A 27,392-nucleotide genomic window follows, 5' to 3' on the forward strand; every position below is an offset into this window, starting at 1 on the left:
CTGAAAAATATAACGTTCTGTTGATTAGCTTTGAATAACTGAATGTTATTAAAGGCCTTAATCTTGAATGTAGGAGGCTACCTGTGGCATCTCTGGCTGTGATGTCACAGGAAGGGATAATCCAAGATGGAGGACGGGAAAAATTTCTGGCTGTAACAGGCTGCTCCTTTTTTTGAGGTATTTTAGGTGTTGGAGGTGATTTCCTTAAATTCCAGGAGCAGCAATTACTGTTTTATATGCTGTTGCATTGTTTTGGAACTTTGGAGAAAACAAGTCAAAATAATGGCATTTTTAAAAGGGAGAGGAACAGACAAAGTCAGCACATGGTGCGGTCAGTGCAGGAGAGAGAGAGAAAGAAACCCACACTGCTCCCTGACACAGCAATGAACCTGCACAGTTACTGCCTTTGCTGTTTAAATTCATGTATTGCTAGATATCAGAGTGGGTTTGGGAAAATTAACAAACAGTGAAATTCACAACTGATCTTGGAAGCACCTGTTTGGGAAAGATCACAGCACAGAAATAGATAAGTGAATATTTTTAAGTGTGGCCTACAGAAAGTTTGCAGTAGTGAGTAGAGTTGGTTCTTTCTTGATTTATATGTTTTATTGAGATATGTCTCTTGCTTAAACTTAAAAATACAAGCCATAAGTATTAAGGTAGCCTGGAGCAGTGTTTTGTAGAGGAATAAGACCCTATTTTCTGGGTCTGTAGGTTGGAAGAAGCAAAAATGGCCTTTAGTAGAGTGATATGCTCTTCTTGTCGGATGTGGGCATCTGGGGAGAGTTTATAGGTTACTGAGGATTATATTTGCAATAAATGCCATTGCTTGTGAATCCTATCAGATTGAATGGATCAGTTGGAGAAACAGTTAGAAGCAATGAGGAATTTATAAGGGCAAGAGCCTGTGATGGATGGCAGTTAAAGGCAGATACAGTCACATAGATGGGTTAACTGCAGGAAAGGTAAGATGGATAGGCAGCGAGTGTAGGAGTCTTCTGTGGCTATCCCCATTTCAACAGGCATGCTGTTTTGGAAAATGGAGGGGGTGATGTATTCTCAGGGGAAAGTAGCACGAACAGCCAAGTTTCTGGTATTGAGACATCGGCTGCCAAGAGATCAGTTGTGTTCGGGGGCTCCCTAGCCTGAGGCCAGCAGTGAAAAATCAGAATGGTGTGTTGCCTACCTGGTGCCAGGATCAGGGATGTCTCAGAGAGGGTGTAGAATGTTCTCAAGGAGGAGAGGGGCCAATAGGAGGTCGTTGTACATATTGGACCATTGATACAGGAAAGCAAATGGATGCGATTCTGCAGGGACAATATAGAGGGTTAGGCAGGAATTTAAAAAGGATATCCTCGAGAGTAGTAATATCTGAATTACTCCCGGTGCTACGAGCTAGTGAGGGGAGGAATGGGAGGATAGAGCAGGTGAATGCGTGGCTGAGGAGCTGGTGTATGGGAGAAGGATTCACATTTTTGGATCATTGGAATCTCTTTTGAGGTAGAAGTGACCTGTCCAAGAAGGACATATTGCACCAGAATCGAAAGGGGACTAATATACCGGCAGGGAGATTTTCTAGAGCTGCTCAGGAGGATTTAAACTAGTAAGGTGGGCGTGTGGGACCCAGGGAGATAGTGAGGAAAGAGATCAATCTGAAACTGGTATAGCTGAAAACAGAAGCAAATCAAACAGTCAGGGCATGCAGGGACAAAGCAGAGAACAAGGTAGGTTTGATAAATTAAATTGCATTTATTTCAATGCAATGGGCCGAATAGGGAAGGCAGATGAACTCAGGGCATGGTTCGGAATATGGGACTGGATATTATACCAATTACAGAACGTGGCTCAGGGATGGACAGGACTGGCAGCTTAATATTCCAGGATACAAATGCTACAGCAAGGACAGAAAGGGAGGCAAGAGAAGAGGGGGCGTGGCGTTTTTGATAAGGGATAGTATTACAGCTGTACTGAGGTAGGATATTTTTGGAAATACATCCAGAGAGGTTATTTCGGTGGAACGGAGAAATAAGAAAGGGATGATCACCTTATTGGGATTGTATTATAGACCCCCTAATAGTCAGAGGGAAATTGAGAAACAGATTTGTAAGGAGATCTAGGTCATCTGTAAAAATAATAGGGTGGTTATGGTAGGGGATTTTAACTTTCCAAACTTAGACTGGGACTGCCATAGTGTCAAGGGTTTAGATGGAGAGGAATTTGTTAAGCGTGTGCAAGAAAGTTTTCTGATTTAGTATGTGGATGTACCTACTACGGAAGGTGCAAACCTTGACCTATTCTTGGGAAATAAGGCAGGGCAGGTGATTGAGGTGTCCAGTGGGGGAGCACTTTGGGGCCAACGATCATAATTCTATTAGTTTTAAAATACTGATGGAAAAGTATAGATCAGATCTAAAAATTGAAGTTCTAAATTGGAGGAAGGCTAATTTTGATGGTATTAGGCAAGAACTTTCACAAGCTGATTGGGGGCAGACGTTCGCAGGTAAAGGGACGGCTGGAAAATGGGAAGCTTTCAGAATGAGATAACGAGAGTCCAGAGAAAGTATATTCTTGTTAGGATGAAAGGAAAGACTGGTAGGTATAGGGAATGCTCGATTACTAAATAAATTGATGGTTTGGTTCAGAAAAAGAAGGAAGTATATGTCAGGTATAGACAGGATAGATCAAATGAATGCTTAGGAGAGTACAAAGACAAGAGGAGTATACTTAAGAGGGAAATCAGGAGGGCAAAAAGGGGACATGAGATAGCTTTGGCAAATAGAGTTAAAGAGAACCCAAAGAGTTTTTACAAATACATTAAGGACAAAAAGGGTAACTAGGAAGAGAATAGATCCCCTCAACGATCAGCAAGGCAGCTTTTGTGTGGAACCGCAAGAGACGGGGGAGATAGTAGATGAGAATTTTGTATCAGTGATTTTGTGGAAAAGACATGGTATAGAATGTAGGGAAATAGATGGTGACATCTTGAAAAATGTCCATATTACAGAGGAGGAAGTGCTGGATGTCTTGAAATGCATTAAAGTGGATAAATCCCCAGGACCTGATCAGGTGTACCCTAGAACTCTGTGGGAAGCTAGGGAAGTGATTGCTGGGCCCCTAGCTGAGATATTTATATCATCGATAGTCACAGGTGAGGTGCAGGAAGACTGGAGGTTGGCTAACATGGTGCCGCTGTTTAAGAAAGCTGTAAGGACAAGCCAGGGAACTATAGACAAGTGAGCCTGATGTCGGTGGTGGGCAAGTTATTGGAGGGAATTCTGAAGGATAGGATGTACATGTATTTGGAAAGACAAGGACTGATTAGGGATAGTCAACATGGTTTTGTGTGTGGGAAATCATGTCTCACAAACTTGATTGAGTTTTTTGAAGAAGTAACAAAGAGGATTGATGAGGGAAGAGCAGTGGACGTGATCTATATGAACTTCAGTAAGGCATTCAACAAGGTTCTTCATAGGAGACCAGTTCGCAAGGTTAGAGCTTATGAAATACAGGGAAAACTAGCCATTTGGTTACAGAACTGGCTCAAAGGTAGAAGTATGAGAGTGATAGTGGAGGGTTGTTTTTCAGACTGGAGGCCTGTGACCTGTGGAGTGCCACAAGGATGTGTGCTGGGTCCACTACTTTTCATCACTTATATAAATGATTTGGATGTGAGCATAAGAGGTATAGTTAGTAAGTTTGTAGATGATACCAAAATTGGAAGTGTGGTGGATAGCGAAGAAGGTTACCTCAGATTACAACAGGATCTTGATCAAGTGGGCCAATGGGCTGAGAGGTGGCAGATGGAGTTTAATTTAGATAAATATGAGGTGCTGCATTTTGGGAAAGCAAATCTTATCAAGACTTGCACATTTAATGGTAAGGTCCAAGGGAGTGTTGCTGAACGATTGGATTACAGTTTCATAGTTCCTCGAAAGTGGAGTCGCAGGTAGATAGGATAAGTGAAGAAGGCATTTGGTATGCTTTCCTTTATTGGTCAGAGTATTGAGTACAGGAGTTGGGAGGTCATGTTACGGTTATTCAAGACATTGGTTAGGCTATTGTTGGAATATTGCATGCAGATCTGATCTCCTTCCTATTGGAAGGAAGTTATGAAACTTGAAAGGGTTCAGCAAAGATTTACAAGGATGTTGCCAGGTTTGGAGGATTTGAGCTATAGGGAGAGGTTGAATAGGCTGGGGCTGTTTTCCCTGGAACATCAGAGGCTGCGGGGTGAGTTTATAGAGGTTTATAAAATCATGAGGGGCTTGGATAGGATAAATAGACAGAGTCTTTTCCTTGAGGTTGGGGAGTCCAGAACTAGAGGGGATGGTTTTAAGGTGAGAGGGCAAAGATATAAAAGAGACCTAAGGGGCAACATTTTCAGTCAGAGGGTGGAATGTGTATGGAATGAGTTGCCAGAGGACGTGGTAGAGGCTGGTATAATTGCAACATTTAAAAGGCACCTGGATGTGTATATAAATAGGAAGGGTTTGGAGGGATATGGGCCGGGTGCTCGCAGAAGGGACTAGATTGGATTGGGATATCTAGTTGGTATGGACGGGTTGGACCAAAGGGTCTATTTCCGTGCTGTACATCTCTATGATTCTATAACTGTAATGACCTACATGCTGAGTGTGCTCCTTGTACCTACAGTGGCAGCTATCACAACCTTTTACTTACATCAGTGCTGTTAACAGGTGTCAGTCTGCTGCTTGCACGATACTTTTAATCAATCAGCAACAACAAACTTATGGCATACTTTTAACATGATGAAACATCAAAAACACTTACAGGGGCATTAAACTATGACTGCCAGCTACATCAAGGGATAATAGATCAGGTGAGCAAAGCAGTACATTTTGAGGTGTCTCTTAAAGGAGAAAAGCAAAGTAGAGAGGTGGAAATTTGTAGGGCATAAATTCCACAATTTAGGACCCAGGCAACTAAAGGCAGAGCCACCAGTGGTGGATTAAAATCAGGAGTGTACATGAAACTAGACTGAGAAGAGCACAACTGTCTTAGAGGCTTGTAGGGCTGGAGGACATTAGAGATAGGGAAAGCCATGGCCAAGGGATTGCAAATTTTAAAATCAAGTCTTTGCTTGACAGGGAGCTAGTTTAGATCGACAGGGGCACGCTGACAGATGAGTGAGATTTCATGCGAGTTGAGATAAAAGCAACCGGACTTTAGATGACTTCATGTTTACAGAGAGTAGAATGTGGTTGACCATTAAGGCATGTGTTTTGATAGTCCAGTCTAGAGGTAACAAAAGGCATGCAGGTGCAGCAGGTAATTAAGAAAGCAAATGGAATATTGTCCTTCATTGCTAGAGGGATGGAGTTTAAAAATAGGGAGGTTATGCTGCAGGTGTACCGGGTGCTGGTGAGTCCACACCTGGAGTACTGTGTACAATTTTGGTTTCTTTACTTGAGAAAGGATGTATTGGCACTGAAGGGGGTGCAAAGGAGGTTCACTAGGTTGATTCTGGAGTTGAGAGGGTTAGTTTTTGAGGAGAGACTGAATAGACTGAGGCTATACTCATTGCAATTTAGAAGAATGAGGGGGATCTTATACAACATATAAAATTATGAAGGGAATAGATAAGACAGAAGCAGGGAGGTTGTTTCCACTGGCAGGTGAAATGTGAACTAGGGGACATAGCCTAAAAATGAAGGGGAGCAGATTTAGGACTGAATCCACCCAAAGGGTTGTGAATCTGTAGAACTTCCTGCCCGGTGAAGCAGCTGAGACTGTCTTGCTGAATGTCTTTAAGGCAAGGATGAATAAATTTTTGAACCATAAAGGAATTAAGGGTTAGGGTGAGCAGGCAGGTAAATGGATCTGAGTCCATGAAAAGATGGGCCATGATCTTCTTGAATGGTGGCGAAGGCTTGACGAGCCTGCTCCAATTTCTTACGTTCTTACAAGTGAAGGTTTCAGCAGCAGATGAGCCAAGACAGGTTGAATGATGTTAGAGAGTTGATGTACAAAAGCTGTAGTAATTCTAGGAACTGGAAGAGTTTTTAAAGAATGGCCAAGAAACTGACAAAAGTCAGTAAGTAAAATACAAAAGGAAACCAACCAAACATTTGCAACAGATTGTAAGAGCTTCTACAAAATCATAAAAGTGGCGAAGTTAGCAAAGTGAACACGGGTCACTTACAAACAGGAGACACTATTAAATGGAATAAACATTGGTGTTTAACAAATATTTTATATTTGCCTTAACAGCAGAGAATGAATTTGACAGTACAAAGAACAAAGGGTTTAATGCAAGTGAAGAACTTAAAATGTTCAATATCAGTGAATAATAAGTACTAGAGAAATTAGTGTGACTAAAAGTTGACAAATCCCCTGATTTCATAACCAAAATTCCCTAGATTCTAGAGCACTCCCATGAACTACAAGGTAGCAATTTCACTAGTTCTTTAAGAAAGCAGAGAGTAAATTGTCAGCCACAGAACAGTCAATCCGTATGAATAATAGGAATATACGAGGACTTATTATGAAGAGTATGGTTACAGTAAAATCACAGTACAATTAGGCACAGTCAATACAATTGTTATCAAAAGGATTGTATTTAACAGATCTATTAGAATATTTTCAGCATGTAACTAATGGAATAGATATAGGGGAACTATTAGATACAATACGTTTGTATTTTCAGAAGACTTTCAATGTGGTGCCACACATGCTTAGGGCTCGTAGGATTGGATGTGATAGCATGGATTGAGGGTTGATTGAAGGACAGAAATGAAAGGGGCACAATTTTCCCCTTCCAGAAGTGACAAAGGAGTTAGAAAGGACAAATAATTGGATGCGTTGAGTGAGAGATTCTCAGAAACATAAAATTATGACAATACAGAAGGAGACCGTTCAGCCCATCATGTCTGCTCTTCTCCAAATGAGCGTTATGACTTAGTGTCAGTTTCCTGCCTTTTCCTGTACTTTTGCTCATTGTTTCTATTTATATAATGTTTCTATTTGAATGTCCTCTTGAATATCGCAATTTCAACTGCTTACTACACACTTCCAGGTAATGTATTCAAGATTCAAATCACTTGCTATTTAAAGTTTCTGCTAGCATTGCATTCGCTTGTTTTGTAAATCGCTTTAAAGCAGTCTTCTTGTTCTTAATACTTGAATAAGTGGGAACAGCTTCAACCTGCCTACTCTGCACAGCTCCTTCATGGTTTTGGGAAAATCAAGTCTTCTTAGACTTCCCTTTTCCAATGAGAAAAGTCCCAACCTCTGCAATCTACCTTCATAACTGAAGTTTCTCATCTCTGTAAGCATTCTTGTAAACCTCATCTTCACTTTCTCCAATGCATTCACATCCTTCTCAAAGTGTGGCACCTAGTACTCTACATAATACTCCAGCTGAGGTCTAACTCATGACTTACACAATTGCAGCATAACATCCTTACTTTTGTACTCTATGCCCCTCATAATAAAGCCCAGGACATTGTATACTTTATGAACTGCTCTTTCCGTCTGCTCCTGCACATCTTTAGAATTGTGTCCTTTATATTATGTTGTCTCTCCATCCTTCTTACCAAAGTTAATTCCTTTTCATTGAACTTCATCTCCCATTTATGTACCCACTCTACTGGCACATGCATGTCTCTTTTAAGTTCTACATTGTATTTCTCACGGCTTAGTGTTTCCAAGTTTCGTATCATCCTCAAATTTCTTAATTGTCCCTGCACACTAAAGACCTAGATCATGAATATACATCAAGAAAAGCAAGAATCTTATTTTTGACCCTGACAAACTCAACTAAAACCTTCCTCCTGAAAAGTATCATTAATGATTATTTTGTATTTTCTACTACTCAGCCAAGTTTTGATTAATTGGACCAAGTTGTTACTGTCCCTCGTCTTTCATGAACTAAAACATTGCCCTCATGTCTGTTTTGTGGCATGTATCAAATGCCTTTGGAAGTCCATATAACTGACATTACCCTCATCAAACTTCTCTTGTCTTTAAAAACCTCCAAGTTACTCACACATGGTTTTCAGATAAGAAATTCATGTTAGCCCTTCTTCATCAACCCATGTTTTTCCATGTGACTGTTAATTCTAACAATAATTGTTTCTAGAAGCTTACCCACCACCAAAGGTAAGTTGACTGGTATGTAATTTCAGGACCTATCCCTACAACCTTTTAAACAAGGGAGGATGTTGACAACTTTTCAGTCCTCTGTCACCACTCCTACGTCGAGGGAAGACTAAAGGATTATGGTCAGTGTCTCCCTAATTTCCATTCTCACTTTCTTCAATATCCCTGATTCAGACATTTTTACTTCTTCCATTAGTCCATTTGACCTATTAACTTGGTATCCTCCAAAATGGTGCAGTCTGTCCTCCAGTATCTTGTGCAACCTGCCTTCCTCCCTAATATCCTCTCCTGGTTCCTCCCCCACTACCAAGTTAATTTAAAGCCATTGCCACCTTACTGCATGAGCAAAATTTCCTGCAAGGAGCTCAGTCCCGGCTTTGTTCATGTGAAAGCCATCTGCTTGGACAGGTGCCATCTTCCCCAGAGCAGGCCCAAAAATCCCAGGAATTTAAAATCCTCTCTCCTGCACCATCTTTCCAACTACATCGTCACCTGCCTTATCCTCCTATTTCCGTGCTTGTTTGCACATGGTACTGGGAGTAATCCAGGGTTAACTACTTTTGAAGCTCTTGCTAATTTTCAACGTAGTTTCGTAAACGTTGACTGCATGACTACATCTTCCATCTGGCTTAAGTGTTGATACCATGGACCACAGCATCTGGCTGTTCACCCTCTCCCAGAAGAATGTTCTTCAGCCATCTTATGACATCCTTGGCCCAAAAACAGGGAGGGAACAGACTATCCTGGAGTCTTGTCTGCAATCACAGAAACACCTGGCTGTTTCCCTCACTAACAAATCCCCTCTCCTATTACTTGTTCTTTCTAATTCCTCCCCTCCTGTATGACTAAGCCACCTATGGTGCCATAAACCTGGTTCTGACTGCACTCTTTTGAGGAACGAATGCCCTGACCATAAAAAGTCAAATAGCGCGCCATACCCCATGTTACTCCGATACGACCTACCTGGTTTCTTTTGGTCTGTCTGTCAATCACCCATTCCTATTCTGCCTATGTATCCCAACCAGCTGTGTGTCCAACTCTCTGACCATGCTATCCAGGTGATCTGCAACATTATGGATATGCCACTGTCACTACAGACTCCACTCAAGCTCTGAAATCCGGAGCTCTGGTTTGTTGTCGGGGCCAAGGATTCTCATTGTTATCTCCTCAGCTCCTTTACCTGGCCTAAGGGAATTAACACTCCCTGAAGAAAAGTGACCAGGTAACTTTCTCCTATCAGTGCATCACAGTGCCCAAATCTCAGAGTCCACCTCATTAAAGTCTGATACATGCTTCAACTGAAACATATAACTTCCCCTACCAGGGATGTTATTACATGCCTCTGGTGCAGATAAGACCTGAACTTGGGCCTCCTGGCTCAGAGGTGGAGACACTACAATCACACCAAAAGAGACTACTAACCCTCCCTATTGTCTTCATTGTGTTCAATTTAACTAAGTAGGTTTCAAGTTGAGAAAGCATACTCAGTTCTTACCTGTAGTCATATTAAGTAGCTTACCTAGTTGGACTAGAAGCTTAATGCCATATCCATATCTCCCTTTATTGATTTAAGGTGCTACTCCTGTTTGGAGAGAGAAAATCTTAAAACCCACCAACTAATCACTGATCTACATAACTCTTTAATGTGTTTCAAACCCATAACTTTCTGGAGCTGGAAAAGAATTCCGACCTGCAATAATTTCCCAGGTTAACACTGGTATTTCAAAGCAGTCTGCCTCGGGGGTAAACCCCTCTGCTAATTTAAACCCAGCACACAGAGAAGCTCACCTCGTGATATCATGTTAAATTTTGACAGGCAAAGAACTATCCAGATGTCACTATTTAAAATAAAAATTAACAATTTTATCCTTAAAGTCCAACAGAGAACATTAAAGCGACAATTACTTATAACTCCTTTCTCTTAAACCTATCTTTTACCTCCCACTCTACAATACTGATCCAATTTTTAAAATGCAGTTAAGATTTACAAAAAATAATCACATTTCAAATATAAAACAGCCAGCTGACCTTCTGCTGTCCGATTTTATACTCCTAAACATTAGATCATTTCACTGGTTTGATGTCATTCCAAACAGTAAAATTCTAATTCGATCAGATTTTGGCATCAGGGGTATAATTTAAACTAATTGGCTAAATTTGAATATGTTTTTGTTCCATGGCAACACAACTCCAGCTATTTGTTTCAACTAAATGTTACATTTTCAAATTGTTCAGCACACTTTGTGTTTTCAGTTGAGAGTGTGGTGCTGGAAAAACACAGCAGGTCAGGCAGCATCCTAGGAACAGGAAAATCGAAGTTTCGGGCAAAAGCCCTTAATGCTTTCAGTCAGTCCTTGCCAGCTTCCTCTTTCTTATAAAGGTACAGAGCACACCTACACTTCATAACACTATCCTCAACTTACTCTGTGCGCAATGAGAGGAGATACCATTGAAATGTACGATGCATTTAGAGTTTGAGTTGATAGAACTCGAGAGGATATGTTTCCCATGGCAGTTTGTAGGTTTCATGCCCCTGGAGACCCCAGCTCTGTGCCGTTGCCATGGCCACTGCCTTGCCACCATCGGCAAGAGTCTAAGCTCCTGGCCCACCTCAACCAGGAGTCCTTGCCCTGGGCATCACTGCCATCCGGGGTCCAGGCTCTAGGCCTACTGCTGCCAGGGTTCCAGACTCCAGGCACCACCGCCAGGAGTCCTGATCCATCCTGTCAACACTGCAGTCACCAACATTGCTCCAGCCTCTGTCACATATGACTGAAATTATGAAAGAATTGGAACTTTGAGAATTTTGTTTCTTTGGAATTTCCTACCTTCGAAATGATTAAATGCTCGCTCACTGATTATTTCCAAGGTCATTATTGATAATTGTTTAGGCACTAAGGGAAGCAAAGGTTATAGAGATGGGAAAGTAGAGATGACGTAGAAGTTCTACCATCATCCTACAGAATGATGCAGCGGGCTAGAGGATCTGTACAGCCTAATCTTTCACCTGTTTTCTATTTTTTATTTCTATTTTCTGTTTATCTTATTAATTTCTATTGCAGAAGTGTCATCAAATGGCTTATTGACATCATCTCCAAGGAATCTGAAGACGTACAGCAGAAAAATGGGCCCACATCATCATTTGATAATCCTCAGGTAGTGGACTCTAGGATTTCAAGGTAAACTCTCCAAAAGAACGACACATTTGCTTTTGTGGCAACAGATGTAGAGCATATATTTGTGACATTCATGCTGCTGAGCACGTCACTCCATATGTACGTGTGTGTCATGTACTGGTTTATTCACAAGCTCTGTCTGGTCAGTATAAAATATAGCAATTCATTTTTGAGTTTATCTGTATTAAGAAACTGTAAGTTGAGAAATAAACTAATGATCTGTGTTGACAATTTGGCAGTGATTATAACTTGGAACAATTGTTAATTCATTTTTATTTGCCAACCATTCATGATATTCTGGGTAAAAACAATGACTGCGGATGCTGGAAACCAGATTCTGGATCAGTGGTGCTGGAAGAGCACAGCAGTTCAGGCAGCATCCGAGGAGCAGCAAAATCGACGTTTCAGGCAAAAGCCTTTCATCAGGAATAGAGGCAGAGAGTCTGAAGCGTGGAGAGATAAGCTAGAGGAGGGTGGGGGTGGGGAGAAAGTAGCATGGAGTACAATAGGTGAGTGGGGGAGGGGATGAAGGTGATAGGTCAGGGAGGAGAGGGTGGAGTGGATAGGTGGAAAAGAAGATAGGCAGGTAGGACTCGTCATGGAGACAGTGCTGAGCTGGAAGTTTGGAACTGGGGTGAGGTGGGGGAAGGGAAATGAGGAAACTGTTGAAGTCCACATTGATGCCCTGAGGTTGAAGTGTTCTGAGGCGGAAGATGAGGCGTTCTTCCTCCAGGCCTCTGGTGGTAAGGGAGCGGCGGTGAAGGAGGCCCAGGACCTCCATGTCCTCGGCAGAGTGGGAGGGGGAGTTGAAATGTTGGGCCACAGGGCGGTGTGGTTGATTGGTGCGGTTGTCCCGGAGATGTTCCCTAAAGCGCTTTGCTTGGAGGCGCCCAGTCTTCCCAATGTAGAAGAGACCGCATCGGGAGCAACGAAAGCAATAAATGATATTAGTGGATGTGCAGGTAAAACTTTGATGGATGTGGAAGTCTCCTTTAGGGTCTTGGAGGGAGGTGAGGGAGGAGGTGTGGGCGCAGATTTTGCAGTTCCTGCGGTGGCAGGGGAAGGTGCCAGGATGGGAGGGTGGGTTGTAGGGGGACGTGGACCTGACCATGCAGTCACGGAGGGAACAGTCTTTGTGGAAGGTGGAAAGGGGTGGGGAGGGAAATATATCCCTGATGGTGGGGTCTTTTTGGAAGTGGCGGAAATGTCGGCGGATGATTTGGTTAATGTGAAGGTTGCTCTTCCAGCACCACTAATTCAAATTCATGATATTCTTGCCTGCTTTAATACATATTATGGATAACATGCATTGAAAAATCAAATTGGTCTGTAATACCTGACTATCTGAATAAACTAATGATCTGTGTTGACAATTTGGCAGTGATTATAACTTGGAACAATTGTTAATTCATTTTTATTTGCCAACCATTCATGATATTCTGGGTAAAAACAATGACTGTGGATGCTGGAAACCAGATTCTGGATCAGTGGTGCTGGAAGAGCACAGCAGTTCAGGCAGCATCCGAGGAGCAGCACAGGAATACCTGACTACTTTCACGTGTTATTCCCATGATTTAAATGAACAAGACTTTATCACCTGCATATGGAGTATGCATTTTTAAAAATTCAATGGTGTCCTAACTGAAAAGAGGCATGTTGTTTGAGTCATTTTCTGATCCCCATTCATTTGATGTTGACCTTACATTTAAGCGTGTGGATCCACCTGCTACGGGAACATGGTTTGAGTTTAAAATAAATATTAATCATTCATCAAATATGCGTTCAAAACCTCTTTAAGGCACACCGTCTTCTGTAGTGGTGCACTGAGGAGTGTTCCTTCAGCATTTGGAATATTTGTGATGTCATCATTAAGAGATGCTGAAGAAAGCATTTCAGTTTTGTCACAGTCCCTGTGTAGAGTATAAATCTAATGGATACTTTCTAACTTGTTCTGCTTTGCTCTATAGAGTTATTTGTCTCCTTCAGAAGATGCTGACCTTGGCTGTAGAAGTGGACCGGTCCCCAGTGTGCAGTTCAAATAAAATTGCAGAAGCAATGTTTCAACACTTTCTATATATTTCAAAAAGATCACAGAGGTGAGATGAGAAACTCAATGATTAAGTCATGCTTTGAAATTATGCACAATGTTGTTCGCTGTAGCCTGAACATATCGGTTAATGAAATGTATTTCAATTTTTCCCCACATATTTAAAGATTAAAAGTATTAAGAAGTATGGAGAGTCAACTCCTGCGCTGCAAGTTACTCGAATTTTTCTTCCACCATTGCACTGAGAAACAAAACACAATGCCCATGTCATTGGGAAAAGTGCTACATTTCCTTAAACATGCTAAATTTCCTGTAGATAATTATGTAAGTATGCTTTTCTCCTCCACCTATAAAGTGACTTAATTTACTTCGGGTTCAACATGTTAGAATTTTACTCTGTATTTAATGCATTATAAACAGTAAATGATGTAACTAATGCAAATGTTTAATTTGGAAACGTTTACGCTTTTAGTCTTTAAAACTGTAGATATGTTTTTAAAATTGTGTTAAATAGGAAGGGACAGGGCTCTTCAGCACAACTTCTTCCCATATCAGAGGCAGAAATTGCCCTTCAGCCATGGAAAGGCCGTGGGGCATCTGACATTGGCAGTGATGCATTCTGTGCCAACTCTTCGAAGCACAGGATGAGGAACCTGCCTCCTGTAAAATTGTTTTATGTTTGCTATTGGGGAGAAGCTCATATAATTCCCACCACCCTCTCTCCCACTCCTGACTTGCCTGCAATTGTAAAGAATGTGGGTAAAGGCTCGGGTTGAAGGGGATGGATATATTGATCACTAGTCCCCTTCCAAATCAGTCATCTTATCCCTCATGAGAATCTGTCCCCACCACCACCGCCGCCTCCAGCCACCTCAATGCTCCTTCCCCTCTGGGCCTTTCTCTCAGGATCTCGAGTATCTCTGTACATCTTCCCAACATCCCCAAATTTCCCAATACTAAAACCTCGTACTTACCTGTTCCTGTGAGTACAGGCACTGAAGATTCTAGGGACTGCTCATAACCTAACCAATGGCAATGTCTTGCAGTGACATTGGCTGGAGCTAGAAAGCTGCTGGCTGATTAGATTGGCCAGCAGGTCTCTTCAGCAGGACTTCTTCCCATATCAGAGGCAGAAATTGCCCTTCAGCCATGAAAAGGCCGTGGGGCATCTGACATTGGCAGTGATGCATTCTGTGCCAACTCTTCGAAGCACAGGATGAGGAACCTGCCTCCTGTAAAATTGTGCCCGTGATGTTTTGCTCCCTATTTTAGTAGATCACAGTATAAACACAGATTGAAAAGAATGAAAAGTTGTTGCCTAAACCTAACTTTACCAAATGAGAAAGAATAGTAAGTCATGCACTTGGAAGCTGAGAATTGCAAAATGATATAGACAGAATAGGCAGAAGTTAATGTGTTCTCCAAGAGGGAGAGTTTGATGATTGGAGGCAGTGTTTCGCTCCATTCCAAACTCTTCCTCAATTAGGTTTGTGACAGAAGGCTCATGGATGGACTTCCCACCCTGTTGTCAATTGAGACTCTTAAGTTTGCAATTAATGCCCACTTAAGGGCCTCATCCTTCCAGCATGAATATTCACCCTGTGGTAGCCAGGGAATCTGCCATGTCATGTAAGAGGCTTAAAGTTTAAATTCAGAAAAGAGGTGAATTGCCAACTGTACATAGCTCAGTATCAGAAACAAGTCAGTGAAGCTCTTTAAGTGAACAAATAAAACTTAAGTTTTATTGAAAAAAACTTACGCAAGCAAAAATGCATATTAATACAAGGTTTAACATGTACAGTACGTGCCACTACCTTTCTTGAAAAGTGAGACATATGCACACAACTCCCTCCACGCTTGGGATAATTATAAACCTCCACAGAGTATTCTTTTTAAAAACTTTGGCAAAGTGACAGTTAAATTCAGGGAAAAAAAATAATTATTCACAGATTTTCAAAATGCTGGATTGCAGCCCAAGTTGTTTTCCACAGAAGCTATTAGCACTGGGTTTTCTTCCTGGATCACTTATAGCAGAATTCACTTTTTCTGGAGACAGTATTCAAAGCCAATATATTTTACACTTACACACTAGCTCATGTGGCCCCTTAATGAAAGTGTTACAGTCTTGGTGAATCCATTTGACCAGCTTGTGTTCTTTGCAGAGCAACATTTCTTGTTGCTGAAGCCAATGTCCTCTGCTCTGAAGTGTTACAGAGACAGGGAACTTGACATTGGGTTAATAGCCATTGTCTTCTCTGTCTTTCTATGGAATTCCTCTCATCAAAGTTTGAGAGTTGAATAAGTATTTTACGACCTCATTACCACAACTGACATTATCTGAAATTTTGATTTAGATCAAAAGCATTATCAAGGAATCACTTTTTTCAAGCAAAGGTTAATAAAAATCTGGAATGTGCCTGCCTATAATTACATTGGTGCTGGGACTACTGGGATTTTCAAGACTGGAATTGATAGATTTTTGTTGGTATCAAGGAATTCTGGAACGGTCAGGTAAAAGGAGTTGAGACGCAGGTCAATCGTGATCTGATTGAATGGCAGTTATGACCTAAGGGGCTGAATGGACTATTCTTATTCCTAATATTCCTGTGGTTTAGAAAGAGATGTTGAAGATGTGCAAGTGACAAGTAACTGTCCCATGTGGATGTTATATAATCAATGTTATTTATTTTCTCAGGAGCGTAGTTCAAGCAAATGGCAATATTGGGAGGAACTTGTCAAACTTCTCTGTTTACTGCTTCTGAGCTACCAAGAGGTGACTAAATGTAAGTCTAGAAAATACCTTCGAGAGCTTCTCTTTTCTGTCTTCTAGTATTGTTACTAATAACTCTCTCGAGGCACTAGAGGTCACATCCATTGTTGAATAATACGTAGTTCAAGAGAACAAAATATCTGAGGCAGATACAGATACTGTTCTCCAGTATGTCACATCAAGGTGATGTGCCCGTTTTCAAATGAAATAAACCAAAAGAACTAAGTTTCCATTCATTTCATATTCTAATTCCAGACTTTGGTCAGCTCAGTGTAAAGTAAGAGAAAAGGTGATCTGATAAAAGTCTTTAGCACCAAGAAAGGTAGGGTAGGCATTTACTGCTCCTCGGGTGCTGCTTGAACTGCTGTGCTCTTCCAGCATCACTAATCCAGAAATAGATGTAGAGAAGATGTTTCCACTGTGGAGGAGACTGAAACTCATTCACATCCTAATTTTCTATACAACTTTGTATGATTAATCAACCTGAAAATAATAAACACAAGCCCCTCATCCAGGCCATTGATCTAGGTTATGAATTACTGTGGTCCAAACATTGGTCCCTTATGCTACTGCACTAGTTAGAGCTAGCGATCCAGAGTTATAATGCATTTGTTTCTATGCAATTTTCTGCTCATTGACCTTTCCTGAATCCCTTGAGCCCTAATCTTGTGATATCATTACAAGCTTCCACTTTTAATGGACTACATTAATATTATGTGTATCTTCTCCAATTAGCAATTTTTGTACCACTTTCTCAATGAAACTTTTATTCCTGCAGAGAATATATACAGATGTTGCAAATTAGGAATTATTGATTTAAATCAGAATTCTGGGGTTGTAGACACAAGGCAGTAAGTGGCTCCCATGGAGCTCTGACTGAATGCGAACAATAGTGAAGCCCCTTTTAAATCTTTACATATTTTTAAACAGTGCACATTGCCTAACTGATTAATCTTTGAGGCCGGATTCCTGTTTTGAAAAAAACAACAAAAAGGATGTTTTTTTTAAAAAACTTAAAGCACTGGAGTCTAAAGAATCCACAGCTCTCCCAGCTCTCCATTTTCTAGGGTAATGGAAGCTTTCAAAAGAGTTTGGGAAACATTGCTTTAACTGCTTGCCATTCCTTCATCTAACTTTCCATTCTACTCCACAACTCACCTTTCATATTTTGTTAATTAACTTTGTTTGAATTTGAGACTCTCGTTTCAGGTATAACCACATCTATTTCAGTATTATTGGTTTCCTACATGGTACGATCACTTTTTTACAGATAATTTTTACTATTACTAGTTATCACCCAGTAATTGATGTGATAGCCTGTTACCTAGTTGGGTCTGCAAAATATTATTCTAGATATGCCTCTCATGCAGGACCTGAACTCATTCTCCAATTAACTTTTGCCAATTTGTTGTGCTCTATTTATGTTAAGAAAGACATTCTCTAACATTATTGAATTTCCCATGTTTAGAGATTCTCTAATTTTCTGATTTATGTTTTGGTCAAACAGTGATTACTATTAGCAGGTCTACGTTCACATTCTGCTTTTTGTTATTTCTCAGCTCCACACAAAATAATTCTGTGTCCTGATTCCTGGACTAAGATCCTTTCTCATGACTTCCTTTATTTTTTGAATATATTCTTTAGGTTACTTGAGGTTCTCAATCACAGACCGGCTAAAATATGTTCTAGCTGACACTCCCCCTGTGCTCACCACTCACGATGAGATCACTGTTGAAGAAGTTCAGTCGGATGTGGAGACATTCTACAATCGAGCACTCAATGATTTGGGAACACCACTGAATCCACAACTAGAAGAGCAGATCAATTTACTGAAAGCTCTGCTCCTTTGTGCAGCAACCAGAACATAGCTGTTTTAATTTATTGTAAATAGATTATTTTATATATAATGACTTCAGACGTACATCCAATGAAGACCTTTGTACAAAGCACATGATCTGAAACTTGAAGAGCATTTCAAGCACTGTTCTCTGACGAATGTGCAAAGTGTGGCATTAGGATTTCTGCCATTATTAGACAGCCATGCAAATCTAATGGTATGCAGCAAAAACCTTTACTGTGACTTTATTATTTGATATTGAATTATATTTCTCACCCAATACAGAAGAGCATTTTCAGTGAATGTATTTTGTTTAGCTTTGGTGCTTTTCTGCTGAATACAGAAATTAAGACTTCAAATGAATTGTCAGCCATCTTTGGGCTTCAGCAAAGTATTTGAAATAAGACTCTGGCCCTATGGGTTGGGAGCCCAGCCGTTATGGGCTAAAGTTTTAATCCTTGGAATAGAATTTGGATGGTGCCTTGTCTTCACATGGTCTATTCAGTCGGTGCACATAAATTAAGTTTATCTAAGTTCCAAAGAGTGGCAGTCCACACCACCGGCACCTTCTGTCGCTTTGGAATCTAGGGTTTCTGACTGTAATATTAATCACTTTCTGTATATTGGGGCTGTTTATAAGTATTTTATTTAAAATTTGATGTAACCAAATCTCTCAATAATGGGAGTGATTGACCCAGATTTTTATGCTTTCAGAATGTTCCTTCTATCTTATGAATTTAAAGATGATTTTATTGGTTTTTTTTTGAAATGATACTTTATGAAATTGACTTTCATGATGTATCAGCTGTACACGTTTACTGCATTCACATGTACAATAGTGGAACTTTCTATGCCACTTATTATCCAATGGCATTTTCTGTAGACAAGACGTTGAATGGAATATCATCTCACTGTATCTCCTATTTTGCTGTTTCATCTTTTCATACTGAATGAAGCTTCATGGTGTTGCTTCTAATATTTGTATTAGGATACTGCAATAAGCCTGCAGTATAGGGATGGCTAATTGGCTCCAACCTTCCATTGTCCAACAAGCAGAAGGTGACAAACAATGATGGTTCTCCTGCAAGATAAAAATGCACTGTTAATTTTTCAAATTAAGTGAATCTTGAATAATATATTTTTCATACTTGTTTGTGTAATTTCATGCTGATATTTCCTAATGCATGTATCAGTTAGGCTATATATTTTCATTAACATGCAGTAATGTTGGACACTTTCACAAGATATTGACATTTTGGTGTTCATAATCCATTGATTTGATACAAAATAAGCCTGACACCATAGTAACTCATATAATGGAATGTCTGCATGGCAGTTGTACGAAGTAAATTACATAGCTGGATGGTATTGGAGGAGGAGGATGGAGAGTGCACTTATATGCAAATTTGGCCACATCTGTTGCGTGGGTATTTGCTGCTCATTTCTGCCTACTGATGCTTACCCTAGGTTTAATAAAGCACAAAAATTAAATACATCAGTAAGGAAAATATTTGACAATTGTACAGAAACATGGGGTAAGAGTCCTGTCACAAATTAGAGCCATTGAAATGTCCTACTGCTTAATGAGTTGAGACTAACAAATCTCATCTTGCAATATAATGGGGAAAGGGAATGAAAATGAATCTATTTGGATAGTTCTTTCACAGAGGCAACAGACTAAAAGGCTTCCAGCACTGTATGGATTCTATGATTAATTTGTGTGGGATATTGCACATAATAGAGAAAAAAGATTTTCATCCCTTCTATCTGGGATAGATTTAGACGAATGACTCCAAGATGTGCTGCAAGACTTAGGTGACACTAGCCTTTTAACAAGGCAGTTAATTGATTAATTCAAAGTTTATGTATTTCCCGTTTGTCAGAAATGACAAAACTAATTCACTTGCACCTAGAGATTAATAAACTGTTTGTCATTCCTAGAAACACATACCCAATATTGGCACTGTTTATGTGGATGGTACAAAGTTGACACCTGACTAAAATTCCATAGGACTGAGAATATCTAGGTTTCTGTAGCCAACAGCATACATGTGAGAGAAAAGTGGGATTATATTATCTGAGACCTTGAGTGGTTTAAAGCTTTCTGGACTTTTAACTTGATTAGTTTGAGGCTGCTAAAAGAGTTGAAAATCTCCAACTCTGTTAGTCGGGAGTGTGGTGCTGGAAAAGCACAGCAGGTCAGGCAGCATCCGAGATGCAGGAGAAGTGACATTTCAGGCATAAGCCTTCAACAGGAATGAGGCTTGTCAGCCAGGGGGCTGAGAGATAAATGGGTGGGGGTGTTGATGAAGGGGGTGTGGGTGTTGCTGGGGGGGGGGGGGGAAGGTTGGCTGAGAATGCAATAGGTAGATGAAGGTGGTAGGTCGGAGAGAAGGGTGGAGGGGAAAAATGGGTAAGACTGTGGACAAGTCAAGAGGGTGGTGCTGAGTCAGTGGCTTAGGACAGGGGTAAGGTGTGGGGAGGGGAGATGAGGAAACTGGTGAAATTCACATTAATCCCGTGTGGTTTCAGGGTCCTGAGGCGGAAGATGAGGTGTTCTTCCTCCAGGTGTCAGGTAGTTAGGGTTTGGCGATGGAGGAGGCCAAAGACCTGCATGTCCTTGCTGGAGTTGGAGGGGGAGTTGAAGTGTTCAGCCACGGTGCGGTGGGGTTGGTTAGTGTGGATATCCCAGAGATTTTTTCTGAAATGATCTGCAAGTTGGCATCCTGTCTCCCCGAAGCAGAGGAGACCACATCGGGTGGAACAGATACAGTAGATGACATTGGTGCAAGTACAGGTAAATTTCTGTCAGATGTGGAAGGATCATTTGGGAGCCTGGATGGAGGTGTGTGCACAAGTTTTGCACTTCCTGCGATGGCAAGGGGAAGGTGCCAGGAGTGGGCTGGTGGGGAGCATGGATATGACAAAGGGTGGGGAGGATGATGTGATGTATATGGAGGTTGGTGGGATGGAAGGTGAGGACCATGGGGATTTTGCCCTTGTTGCATTAGGAGGGATGGGGTTCAGGGGTGGAGGTACCAGAAATGGAGGAGATATGCTGGGGGGCATTGTCGACCACATGGGAGGGGAAATTTTGGTCTGAAGAAGGATACCATCTGGGATTTTTTATGGTGGAATTGGTCATCCTGGTAACAGATATGGCAGAGGTGGAGAAATTGGGAATAAGGGATGGCAGTTTTACAGAAGGCAGGGTGGGAGGAGCTGTAGTCCAAGTAGCTGTAGAAGTCAGTGGATTTGAATCGGACGTCCATGCTTAGTCAGTTGCTGGAGATGGACAGGTCCAGGAGAGGGGGCGAGCTGTCTGAGATGGTCCAAGTGAATTTGAGGTCAGAGTGAAAGGTGTTAATGAAGTTGATAAACTGTACAACCTCCTCATGGGAGCACGAGATAGCACCAATACAGTCATCTATGTAGCAGGGGGAAATGTGGGTATGGTGCAGGTGCAATTGCAGAAGATGGACTTTTCCACATACCCGACAAAGGGGCAGGCGTAGCTCAGGTCCATGTGAGTGCCCAAGGCTACCCCTTTAGTTTGGAGGAAGTGGGACGATTGGAAGGAGAAGTTGTTTAGGGTGTTAAGCCAGGCAGATGACGGTATCAGTGGAAGGATACTAGCGAGAACACTCTGCACACCATGTGACTTCACTTTTTCCATTAGTTTACCATGGGGAACCTTATCAAATGCCTTACTAAAATCCATGTAATATGACATCTACAGCCCATCTAGACCTCTGACTCTAAGTGTATCCCAGTCAATGTTGGGAAAATTGAAATCTCCCATCACCACCACCCCATTGCCTCTACGTCTTTCCATGATCTGTTTATCTATTTGTTCTTCTACCTCATGCTCACTGTTGGGAAGCTTGTAGTACAGCCCAACAATGTAACAGCACCCTTCTTATTTCTCAGCTGTACCCATAATGTCTCACTGCTCAAGCCCTCTATAGTGTTTTCCTTTAGCACAGCCATGATATTATCCCTGACCAGCAATGCAACTCCTCCTTCCCCCCCCCCCCCACCTTTACTTCCCACCCTGTCCTGTCTGAAGTATCTATATCCTAGAACACTTAGCTGCCAATCATGCCCTTCCTGCAACCCAGTCATCTCACTAATGTCAAACTCCCAGGAACCAATCCAAGCCCTAAGTTTGTCTGCCTTTCCCACTATATTCCTTGCATTAGAGCAAATGCACTTCAGACCACCAGTTCCTTTGCGTTCATCTGCTCTCTGCCTACTCTTCCCCTTGGTCATGTTAACTTTCATAATCCTGTTCCTCACAGTCTCTTGTTTCTATCTCACTATCTAGTAGTCTTCTGGTTCCCAGCCCCCTGCCACATTAGTTTAAACCCTCCTCAACAGCAGTATCAAAAACTCTTCAAGGGCATTAGTTCCAGTCTGGTTCAGGTGTAGACCATCCAATTTGTAATAGTCCCACCTTCCCCAGAACTGGTCTAAATGTCCCACAAATCTGAACTCCTCCCTCCTACACTATCCCTCAAGGCACGTGTTCATCTGTCTACTCTTTCGTTTCTACCCTGGCTAGCACTTTAGGTGATTGGGTTCAAATAGACATCTCAGCACCTCTGTCTTAAAATCTCTCTTTTAAAAAAGGACAAAATACACCTCTTAAAGCCATAGTGTCATCATAATCTATGTCATTAGGTAACTTGTCTCATCATTTAGCAAATATTGCATTTCTTGGAAATGTTATTTGGTCTGCTGCTGCAAGAATGAGTTCCTGACCATTAAATACTAAGTCACCACCACAAAACTAAAAACCAAAATCCATTCACCACTACTTTAAAATCCCAAATAATAATATATTGTAAACGTCTAGCATACCTTAAAGGAAAACAAGCTGTAACAGCGATAAAGATTTGCAAGAGGTGGGGTTAGGGGGGAATACAGCTTGCTTGTTTATTGGAAGAGTTTGCACCTTTAAAAGAATGTCAGAACTGAATCACAGAATTTCTGCAGAGCAAAGGGGAGATTCAGATAAAGTGGTTAAGCCTAAGACATTTCTGTGAGGAATTTCTGCAGGTTGAAAAATTAGACCACAGCTGTGGCTCCCCAAATCTTCTTACTTTTCAGACTGCGTTCTCTGTCGACCCCATCAGTTTGAATATTCCCCACATTCCAACAACTTGTTTATTTAGGTGTTCATTTCCCCACTTTACCCCTGAAACTCAAGCATACTGTGCCATCATGCTAAACATTGTAATGCACTTTCACACCCCCACCCCTACCCCAACTGAAGTCAGGACGGTGCTCACTGTCACTGATGCTCCCTCCCACATTATCCCTTTACCTTCCATACACTTATCATTTCCTCTCTTACTTGTCAAGTTGCCCCGTTCACAATTGTTATCACATCTGTCTCCAATCTCCACAATAGAGTTCCTCAACTTCTTTACCAGAGTAGTGGCACTGATAACCATCCTCTCATATTGACCTTTGATGAACAGGTCCACTGTAATAATGGGTAAAAACAATGACTGCAGATGCTGGAAACCAGATTTTGGATTAGTGGAGCTGGAAGAGCACAGCAGTTCAGGCAGCATCCGAGGAGCAGCAAAATCGACGTTTCGGGCAAAAGCCCTTCAGGAATAAAGGCAGAGAGCCTGAAGCGTGGAGAGATAAGCTAGAGGAGGGTGGGGGTGGGGAGAAAGTAGCATGGAGTACAATAGGTGAATGGGGGAGGGGATGAAGGTGATAGGTCAGGGAGGAGGGTGGAGTGGATAGGTGGAAAAGAAGATAGGCAGGTAGGACAAGTCATGGGGACAGTGCTGAGCTGGAAGTTTGGAACTAGGATGAGATGGGGCAAGGGGAAATGAGGAAACTGTTGAAGTCCACATTGATGCCCTGGGGTTGAAGTATTCCGAGGCAGAAGATGAGGCGTTCTTCCTCCAGGCGTCTGATGGCGAGAGAGCGGCGGCAGAGTGGGAGGGGGAGTTGAAATGTAGGGCCACAGGACGGTGTGGTTGATTGGTGCGGGTGTCCCGGAGATGTTCCCTAAAGCGCTCTCCTAGGAGACGTCCAGTCTCCCCAATGCAGAGGAGACCGCATCAGGAGCAATGGATGCAATAAATGATATTAGTGGGTGTGCAGGTGAAACTTTGATGGATATGGAAGGCTTCTCAGTCCCAACCCTCGAACTCAGCACCACTTCCTAAACTGCAATCTTCTTCCTGACCTCTCTGCCCCCACCCACTCCGACCTATCACCCTCACCTTAACCTCCTTCCACCTATCGCATTTCCAACGCCCCTTCCCCAAGTCCCTCCTCCCTACCTTTTATCTTAGCCTGCTTGGCACACTTTCTTCATTCCTGAAGAACGGCTCATGCCCGAAATGTCGATTCTCCTGCTCCTTGGATGCTGCCTGAGCTGCTGCGCTTTTCCAGCAACACATTTTCAGCTCCTTTAGGGCCTTGGATGGAGGTGAGGGAGGAGGTGTGGGCGCAGGTTTTGCAGTTCCTGCGGTGGCAGGGGAAGGTGCCAGGATGGGAGGGTGGGTTGTAGGGGGGCATGGACCTGACCAGGTAGTCACAGAGGGAACGGTCTTTGCGGAAGGCAGAAAGGGGTGGGGAGGGATATATATCCCTGGTGGTGTCATTTTGGAGGTGGCGGAAATGTCGGCAGATGATTTGGTTTATGCAAAGGTTGATAGGGTGGAAGGTGAGCACCAGGGGCATTCTGTCCTTGTTACAGTTGGAGGAGTGGGGTCTGAAGGCAGAGGTGCCGGATGTGGATGGGTCCAGTTTCACCAACCTGGAAGCATAGCACCAACTGATGATTGACTGTAGCACTGACTGATCTGTGAACTATTTCCTAACTTACCGTGACTCCCCAGACTGGTTGCATGGAACCAGCAGGACGTCCGAGACAGTAGTGATAGGGACCCCCTGACCTTGATGATCCTAAATGGCCAATTGACTATGTCCAAGTCCCTGGTCTGATAGCAGATGGTACACTTGTCTTACTCTGCTGAGAACCTCTGCCTATGAAACATGATAGCAAACCAATGTGCAAAGTAGGCACAAAGTAGTGATGTTCAGAAAGCAAGTCAAGAGCCTTATACTGCAACCTGGCTGAATCCATGAAGCATGTGCCTGTCCTTGGGCACAAAGTGTCCTGGCAGCACAATTACAATGAAAGTTGCTAGTCTGCTCCAAAGTATAGAATGGTATTATAAGTCAATATACATGTCCAGTGCCAACATCTATGGACAAAGGGTGCAGGTAATCACTACCTATGGCATGCACTCCAAGATGTGGGTGACTGTGTCTAAAAAGGACACCCAGAGGAGTAAGCATCAAGCTGGGCTCACCAGGTCTTCCATGTAAGGAAATTCACTGTGTAGTTTCAATTTGGATGGGTGGGAGAATGGGAAACTGCAAATCAATGAGGCAAGATAAGGAAATAATGGCAAGCTAATGCATGCAAATAGACCTCTCACTGCTCACTAGTGAGTTTCTTGTTTAGTTGATCTTCACTTGGATAATTAGACTTTCTCTCTCCAGCTCGAGACTCCCTGCTGATTTTGCTCCACTTTCCTAACTGACTCGCTGATGCCCATGTCATTCAGGAACTGGGAAGATTCTCCCGTGTTAGGGATGTTGTCTCCTTGGGATCCATTCCCTTTGCCTTTTAGAACATTAGTGGCTGATGAGAAGGTAGAATTGTGCTTGTATGGTGCTATTGATGGTGATGTTATTAATGTATTGCTGTACTAGTTGTTCATCATAAATGCAAAATATAACTGCATAAGCTTCTTCCATGCCATGGTATAGGCTGACAACAAGGTCGTTCAGCCTGAAATTGAGTGAATTGCAATCAGGGATTTAGAAGTTCAGAATCACGTGTCAAATACTGAAAGAACTCAGTGTTATGAACAGTAACCTCTCACCTGACTGTGACTGCAGAACTAGTTAAAGAACTTGTACTTATCACTGTGTACTCACTTTGGGTGACCCTGGTGAGTTGGCTGACAGCATGGGAAATAGGTCTGTTGGATGTTATAGGCAGAGTGGTTGGATAAAACAGAAGGTGATATACGATTTAAAAGTTTTACCCAAGCATTGTACATTGGGTCCCAGCTTGCCTTCACACCTGGCCTGATGAAACCTGCAAGAGACCAGACTGATATCAGGCCCCCACCTGAAGTCACTTTTGGGGGATTTATCTGCCCACAGGCATCCAATCTCATCTCCCTGCACTTGTAAAAATTCAACTCCTCGTTATAATTTAAATTTAGCAAATAATATTATTAAATCTCTAATTTTTTTTAATACTGTTGTGAGTTGCATGAAACTTTTCATTAGGTCAGAAAAGGGAAAACAAAGTAAACAGCGCCTCTCCAGGTAATTTGAATATATTACAGGCTGGATCAATTCTTTTACTTGACAATAATTACAATAACATCCATTTAAATAGCACTTTCAATATAGTGAAATTTCTGAGAAACTTCACAGAAGCATAATAAACAAAGTATGACATCAAGCCACGTAAAGAGATGTTAGGTCAGGTACTCAATAGTGTGGTCAAAGATGAGACTTTAAGAAATACCTTCGAGGAGGAAAACAACTAGACATGCAAGAAATGGAGGAGGGAATTTAATAGCATGGAGCCTGGCCTGAAGGCACTGTCACTATTGGAAATGCATTAATGGCAAGAATTAGATGATTATCAATATCTTAGCGGGTCTGGACACTGAAGGAGAGGGTAGAGACAGAGAAAGGCAACACCATCAAAGGGTTTGTAAACCTAGATGAGAACTTTAAAGTCAGGATATTATTGACCGCCAGGATAAAATGAAGGCCATTAAGTATAGGGATTCTAAGAGAACAGGACTTGCTGTGAGTTAAGGCACAGTCAGCAGTATTTGGATGATTCATGTTTGTAGAGGAAAATCTGTTAGCTATCAGACAGGAGTGCAATGGAATAGTCAAATCTCGAGACATGAGTGAGGGTTACACCAGCAAATAAATTAAGACAGGGCCAAAGCCAAGCAATATTACAGAAGTAGAAAATACAACGTTAGAGGTGCTATAAATATAACATCAGAAACTCAGGATGAAATGTGATATTAAGGTTACAATCAGAGTGGATTGATCTCAGACTGTTGCCAGGGAAAGGAATGGAGTAGATGATTCGGGAATAGAGTTTGAAGCAGGGAGTGGAAACAATGGTTTCTGTCTTGCTAATATTTAATTGGGAGAAACTGCTGCTTATTCAGTACTGGATGTAAGATAAGCAGTCTGATTATAAAACTCTAACAGCACGGTGGCTCAGTGGTTAGCACTGCAGCCTCACAGCACCAGGGTCCGCCAGATTTGATTCCAGCTTCTGTCATGTGTGGAGTTTGCACATTCTCCCCGTGTCTGCTTGGGTTTCCTCCCACAGTCCAGAGATGTGCAGGT

The 27,392-nt window shown here is 41.9% G+C and overlaps 1 protein-coding gene across 3 annotated transcripts in view; it reads left to right on the top strand.

Moving 5' to 3' along the window:
- Nucleotides 1-19,446, top strand: part of simc1 (SUMO interacting motifs containing 1) — a 42,590-nt gene extending 23,144 nt beyond the window's left edge. For 2 of the 3 annotated variants that reach the window (XM_060837124.1, XM_060837125.1), the window contains exons 6-11: nucleotides 11,184-11,300; nucleotides 13,265-13,393; nucleotides 13,512-13,668; nucleotides 16,040-16,127; nucleotides 17,311-17,364; nucleotides 17,759-19,446. In XM_060837124.1, coding sequence (XP_060693107.1) covers nucleotides 11,184-11,300; nucleotides 13,265-13,393; nucleotides 13,512-13,668; nucleotides 16,040-16,127; nucleotides 17,311-17,364; nucleotides 17,759-17,982 — 769 coding nt within the window. In that variant the 3' untranslated portion in view covers nucleotides 17,983-19,446. The remainder of the gene's footprint in view (nucleotides 1-11,183; nucleotides 11,301-13,264; nucleotides 13,394-13,511; nucleotides 13,669-16,039; nucleotides 16,128-17,310; nucleotides 17,365-17,758) is intronic. The other variant, XM_060837126.1, reaches the window with a different exon arrangement.
- The last annotated feature ends 7,946 nt before the right edge of the window (nucleotides 19,447-27,392 follow it).

This window comes from Hemiscyllium ocellatum, chromosome 16, assembly GCF_020745735.1.
Source record: "Hemiscyllium ocellatum isolate sHemOce1 chromosome 16, sHemOce1.pat.X.cur, whole genome shotgun sequence".
Taxonomy (NCBI): Eukaryota; Metazoa; Chordata; class Chondrichthyes; order Orectolobiformes; family Hemiscylliidae; genus Hemiscyllium; species Hemiscyllium ocellatum.